The sequence below is a fragment of the Gekko japonicus genome, unplaced genomic scaffold (assembly GCF_001447785.1).
Source record: "Gekko japonicus isolate JY-2015 unplaced genomic scaffold, Gekko_japonicus_V1.1 scaffold3108, whole genome shotgun sequence".
In the NCBI taxonomy this organism is placed as follows: Eukaryota; Metazoa; Chordata; class Lepidosauria; order Squamata; family Gekkonidae; genus Gekko; species Gekko japonicus.
In genome coordinates this window covers 161,705-168,192 of record NW_015175459.1, presented here as the reverse complement: position 1 = coordinate 168,192, position 6,488 = coordinate 161,705, and the positions used below count along the sequence as shown (strand labels likewise).

Sequence of the window (6,488 nt, the reverse complement as noted above, 5' to 3'; positions counted from 1 at the left end):
TACAGAGCATCCCTTGCCCCAGACTGTGAGTTCCTATAAGAACGTAAGAGAAGCAAATGTTGGATCAGGCCAATGGCCCATCCAGTCCAACACTCTGTGCCACACAGTGGCCAAAAATACTAGGTGCCACCAGGAGGTCCAGCAGTGGGGCCAGGACACTAGAAGCCCTCCCCCTGTTGCCCCCCCCCCAAGCACCAAGGATACAGAGCATCCCTTGCCCCAGACTGTGAGTTCCTATAAGAACGTAAGAGAAGCCAATGTTGGATCAGGCCAATGGCCCATCTAGTCCAACACTCTGTGTCACACAGTGGCCAAAAATACCAGGGGCCACCAGGAGGTCCAGCAGTGGGGCCAGAACTCCAGAAGCCCCTCCCCCTGTTGCACCCCCACACACACACACAGGGACCAAGAAGACAGAGCATCCCTTGCCCCAGACCGAGAGTTCCTATCTACACCTTGTGGCTAATAGCCACTCATGGACCTCTGCTCCAGATGCTTATCCAATTCCCTCTTGAAGCCGCCCATGCTTGTAGCCGCTGCCACGTCCTGCGGCAGTGAATTCCACGCGTGAATCCCTCTTTGGGTGAAGAAGGACTTCCTGCACTCTACGATGAGAAGGGTGATCAAGGTTGTAAAAGTAGCTGGCCATTTCCCCTTGCTGGATGGAGAGGCGTGGTTTGCCCCGGGGAGAATAATGACGCTGTAGAGGATTAAAAATGAGGCTGCAGAGGATTTAGGTTATGAAATCCTAGGTCATGAAGCCTGACAAAGAGAACTTCTTCTCTCTCTCCCAAAAGACTAGAATTCGAGGGCATCCTGTGAAGCTGATGGGCAGTAGGTTCAGGCTGGACAAAAGGAAAGACTACTTTACACAGAGAGGGATTAAAATGTGGAATTTGCTGCCTGAGGATGTCGTGATGGCCTCAGGAATAAGCAGCTTTCAAAGGGGGATTAGATAGATGAATCTATCCATGGCTAAGTCTATCAATGGCTACTAGCCAGGGAGACTGAGGAGAACCTCCGTGTTCAGAGGCAGTCAACCCCTGAATCCCAGAACCAGGAGGCGACATCAGGGGAAGGACTCGGCCTCTATAGCCTGTTGTTGGACCTCCAGAGGAGCTGGCTGGCCACTGTGTGAGACAGGAGGCGGGACTAGATCCAGCGGGGCTCTTTTGATGTTTTTGTGAAGGCCTCTGCCTCTTTGTCATGTTGTTGCACCTCCAGAGGAACTGGTTGGCCACTATGTGAGGCAGGATGCTGGCCTAGATGGAACCTCACTGGCCTGATCCAGGAGGGCTCTTCTGAGGTTCTTATGAAGGCCTTGGCCTCTCTGCCCTGTTGTTGGTCCTCCAGGGGAACTGGTTGGCCACTGTGTGTAACAGGATGCTGGACTAGATGGACTATTGGTCTGATCCAGCAGGGCTCTTCTGATGTTCTTATGAAGGCCTCGGCCTCCATGCCCTGTTGTTGTGATTAAAATGTGGCGTTCACAGCCAGAGGATGTGGTGAGGGCCTCAGGAGTAAACAGCTTTAAAAGGGGATTAGATAGATTTGTGAGGGATAAGTGTCAGTGGCTACTAGCCATGGTGACTGAGGGGAGCCTTCACATTCAGAGGCACCAATCCTCTGAATCGCAGAGCCAGGAGGCAACATGAGGGGAAGGCCGTGATCTCTGTTCCCTGTTGTGGGCCCTCCAGAGGAACAGTGCAAACAAGGGCACCTCGAATGATAAAAGGGTTGGAACACTTTCCCTATGAGGAAAGGTTAAAACGCTTGGGGCTCTTTAGCTTGGAGAAACGACGACACAGGGGTGACATGATTGAGGTTTATAAGATTATGCATGGGAAAGAGCAGGTAGAGAAAGAGGAACTTTTCTCCCTTTCTCACAATACAAGAACTCAAGTGGGCACTCCATGAAATCGCTGAGCGGTCGGGTTAGAACGGATAAAAGGAAGTACTTCTTCACCCAAAGAGTGATTAACACATGGAATTCACTGCCACAGGAGGTGGTGGCGGCTACAAGCACGGACGCCTTCAAAAGGGAATTAGATAAGCATCTGGAGCAGAGGTCCATCAGTGGCTATTAGCCACAAGGTATAGATAGGGGCTCTGGGGCAAGTGATGCTCTGTCTTCTTGGTGCTTGGTGTATGTGTGTCAACAGTGGGAGGGCTTCTAATGTCCTGGCCCCACTGGTGGACCTCCTGATGGCACTGGTATTTCTGGTCACCGTGTGACACAGTGTGTTGGACTGGATGGGCCTTTGGCCTGATCCAACATTGGCGTCTCTTATGTTCTTATAACAGGCTGGCCACTCTGTGAGACAGGATGCTGGACTAGTTTGACTGTTGGTCTGATCCAGCAGGGTTCTTCTTAGGTTCCCTACAGTTTAAGAAGCTCTCTTACTTTAATCATCCAGCCTCCAGCTAAAGGTCCACGATTCAACTGCCAAGTTCTTGCAAAGACAAGTCCTGCAGCTGTCAGTATCATGTAAATTCCTTCAAAGCATACATGCAAGTTGCAATCGTTAAGAGGAATTTCTTTGGCCAGCATGGTTTTAGACTTGGCAAAGGGGGATTTTTTTTTGTTGCCTTATTTTTGCACTTAGGATATGTTGCTAATTGGATGCTGTGAGTGTTGGTGACGTTTATGGTGAGCGCTGTGTGCTTTTCTCCCCCCCAGCAAAGTGCATCGACCACTACACCAAACAATGTGTGGAAAACTCAGAGCTGGCCGAGGGGGCAAAAAAGGCCGTCGATCCGAGGCTGGAGGGGATTGTGAACAAGATGTTCCAGCGCTGCCTAGACGACCACAAGTACAAGCAAGCCATTGGGATTGCTCTGGAGACACGCAGGCTGGACATCTTTGAGAAAACCATTTTAGAATCGGTGAGTGAAGGTACAGAACGTGAAGTCTGACCACTGGGGAGGGACCATGGCTTGGAGGTAGAGCGTCGACTTTGCATGCAAAAGGTCCCAGGTTCAATCCCGAGCATCTCCAGTTGAAAGGACCAGTTGGTGGGTGTGGCGTCCTCGCATATTGGGGAGACGGTTTTACCTTTAAAGCACAATCTGTGTACCTAAACTTGGTAGATTTCGGCTGCCACCAGGAATTAAAAATTCCAAATCTCTCACTTTTGGTAGAATGACCCAGGGTCTGGGCACTTCAGAGGACTATGTGGCCCTGAGGAAGGACTATTCTGATGTCTGGGATAAGTTTAAACAAACAATGATTTATTTATTAAAGAACAAAATAGGTTTCTGGGTATTTTTGAACTGTTGCTGAAGAAAGGAACTTGTAGATACAACTGGCAAAGCTTGGTGTCTCAAACAGTCTCTCAAACTCCAATACTCCACTCTGACAGGCGTAGACACTCGGCCTGATCTCTCATCTATATAGCCATATAGGCTGAACTCTTTGTCTAATTCACACAGAATAGACTCAAACTCTCATAGTCACACAGACTAAACTGTTTGTCTTTTTCACACAGAATAGACTGAAAAATTCACATAGTCACACAGATTAAACTCTTGTGTCTTTATATGCAGAATGATGTTCCCACTCTCCTAGACACTCCTCCTCCCACACTCTCAGTCATCAGCCAATCACATCACACTTGTCTCCCTCTATCACTCTCCTTACAGTACTGCAGTCAAACATTTAAAGAAACACACCCACACCAAGACGTGGAATCATTACAGTGGGTGATTGAAAGACCTCTCTCCCTGAGACCCTGGAGAGCCATTGCCAGTCTAGGGTCGAGTAGACAGTACTGGCCTTGGTGGACCAAGGGTCTGATTCGTAGAAGGTAGCGTCACATGTTCATGTGTCCACCCTGTTCTCAGAACTGCTGAGCAGCTGGCAGGTTTCAACTTTTGTACTTCGCTGGTATGTCTTGTAGCTAGATTTAGGAGCACATGCTTGTTTTTACCCTTAAAGCCCTTTGTGACCTGCGGTACGCGTGCTTGTGTCCTCCCAGCACTTTCTCCTTTCAGAAGGCCTGCTTTAACCTCTGTTAAAGCCTCACCTTCAGAACATAAAACAAGCCCTGCTGGATCAGACCAGGGGTCCATCTAAGTCCAGCATCCTGTCTCACACAGTGGGCGACCAGTTCCTCTGGAGGACCAACAACAGGGCAGAGAGGCCGAGGCCTTCATAAGAGCATCAGAAGAGCCCTGCTGGATCAGACCAGAGGTCCATCTAAGTCCAGCATCCTGTCTCACACAGTGGCCAACCATTTCCTCTGGAGGGCCAACAAAAGGGCAAAGAGGCCGAGGCCTTCATATGAACCTCAGAAGAGCCCTGCTGGATCAGACCAGTGGTCCATCTAGTCCAGCATTCTGTCTCACACAGTGGCCAACCAGTTCCTCTGGAGGGCCAACAAACAGGGCACAGAGGCCAAGGCCTTCATAAGAACCTCAGAAGAGCCCTGCTGCATCAGACCAGTGGTCCATCTAGTCCAGCATCCTGTCTCACCCAGTGGCCATCCAGTTGCTCTGGTGGGCCGACAACAGGGCAGAGAGGCCAAGGCCTTCCTAAGAACATCATAAGAGCCTTGCTGGATCAGACCAGTCGTCCATCTAGTCCAGCATCCTGTCTCACGCAGTGGCCAACCAGTTCTTCTGGAGGGCCATCAAACAGGGCACAGAGGCCGAGGCTTTCATAAGAACATCAGAAGAGCCCTGCTGGAGCATACCAGTTGTCCATCTAGTCCAGCATCCTGTCTCACCCAGTGGCCAACCAGTTCCACTGGAGGTCCGGCAACAGGGCAGAGAGGCCGAGGCCTGCCCCTGATTTTGCCTCCTGGCTCTGGGATTAGTGCCTCTGACTGTGGAGGTTCCCCTCAGCCACCATGTCTAGCAGCCATTGATAGTCTTAGCCTCCATAAATCTGTCTAATTCCCTGAGCCAGTTTGGTGTCGTGGTTAAGTGCGCGGACTCTAATCTGGGAGAACCGGGTCTGATTCCCCATTCCTCCACTTGTACCTGCTGGATGACCTTGGGTCAGTCACAAGCTCTGGCACAGCTGTCCTTGAAAAAAGAGCAGTTTCTGTCAGAGCTCTCTCAGCCCCACCTACCCCACAGGGTGTCTGCTGTGGGGAGGGGGAGGAGATTGTAAGCCGCTCTGAGACTCCTTTGGGTAGTGAAGGGCGAGGTATAAATCCAATCTCTTCTTCGCTGCTTCTTCTTCTTTTCAAACTGTTTATTCCTGTGGCCATCACTATGTACTTGCCTCAAGCCTCGCTGTGAGTTCTGGGTTTGAACTCTGGGCTTTCTGGCATGTGGTCTTTATCTTCTGTTCTACACCAGTTCTCAAAAGCTTATCCGCACATCTTCCAGAGATTTACAGTGCATTTCGTCCTTGAGGGCAGAATCCACTGTAAACTGGAGTAAGTTGGACTGCATTCACAGTGTTGCTTTGAACGTTGTTGCCAAAAACTGGTTTGATGGGGTTTGCACGGCTTGGTTGCTACGTGGCTGTGTACTCTTCGATCAGTTGCATCCTTTGTATTTCACTAAACTTTAAGAGGTAGATTCTGGTGGGTCGCCATGTTTCAGTCCAGTGGAACCTTTAAAACCAACAGAGTTTAATTCTGGGTATAAGCTTTCGTGTGCATGCACACTACTTCAGAGGTAGGGTTTAATAAATTTTTGAAATATATCCCGCCATTCCTTTTTAGCTCAAGGCGGCGTACAAATCCAGGTTTTAAGAACATAAGAGAAACCAATGTTGGATCAGGCCAATGGCCCATCCAGTCCAACACTCTGTGTCACACAGTGGCCAAAAACACCAGGTGCCAACAGGAGGTCCAGCAGTGGGGCCAGGACAGTAGAAGCCCTCCCACTGTTGCCCCCCCCCCAAGCACCAAGAATACAGAGCATCCCTTGCCCCAGATTGAGCCCCTATCTATACCTTGTGGCTGATAGCCAGTGATGGATCTCTGCTCCATATGGTTATCTAATTCCCTCTTGAAAAGCCGCCCATGCTTGTTGCCGCCACCACCTCCTGTGGCAGTGAATTCCATGTGTTGATCACTCTTTGAGTGAAGAAGTACTTCCTTTTATCCATTTTAATGCTACCGCTCAGCAATTTCTTTCTTTTTTTTTTTAAACTACCCCCAAAGGGGCAGGGTTTTATTACATTTTCCACATAACATACACAAACAATCATAACATATACATACATATACGAACAGTACAAACAGAAACATGGAGGTTATTTTCAATTTTTACCAATATTTATACTGGTGCCTATTCCACCTTAATAACAGTTTTTCATGAACTGTGTAAGCAACTTTTCTGTCTCTATCATCCTAACAGGCAGGGGTCATTTCGTAGAAAAAGAGCTAGGGGAACTCATTAGCATAACTCATTAGTATATGCCACACCCCCTGACATCAGGGGCCCGGCGGTGGACCTGCAAGGCCAGCGGGAGTGCGAGGAAGCCCCGCCAAGGCCCTCCCTGGCCCCAGGCAGGCAGGGGTGGGGAG

At 49.6% G+C, this 6,488-nt stretch overlaps 1 protein-coding gene across 1 annotated transcript in view; it reads left to right on the top strand.

The window, feature by feature from the left end:
* PSMD1 (proteasome 26S subunit, non-ATPase 1) overlaps window positions 1-6,488 on the top strand; it is a 50,625-nt gene that overhangs the window by 14,531 nt on the left and 29,606 nt on the right. Inside the window, exon 5 of the mRNA XM_015425907.1 lies at window positions 2,681-2,886. Coding sequence (XP_015281393.1) covers window positions 2,681-2,886 — 206 coding nt within the window. The remainder of the gene's footprint in view (window positions 1-2,680; window positions 2,887-6,488) is intronic.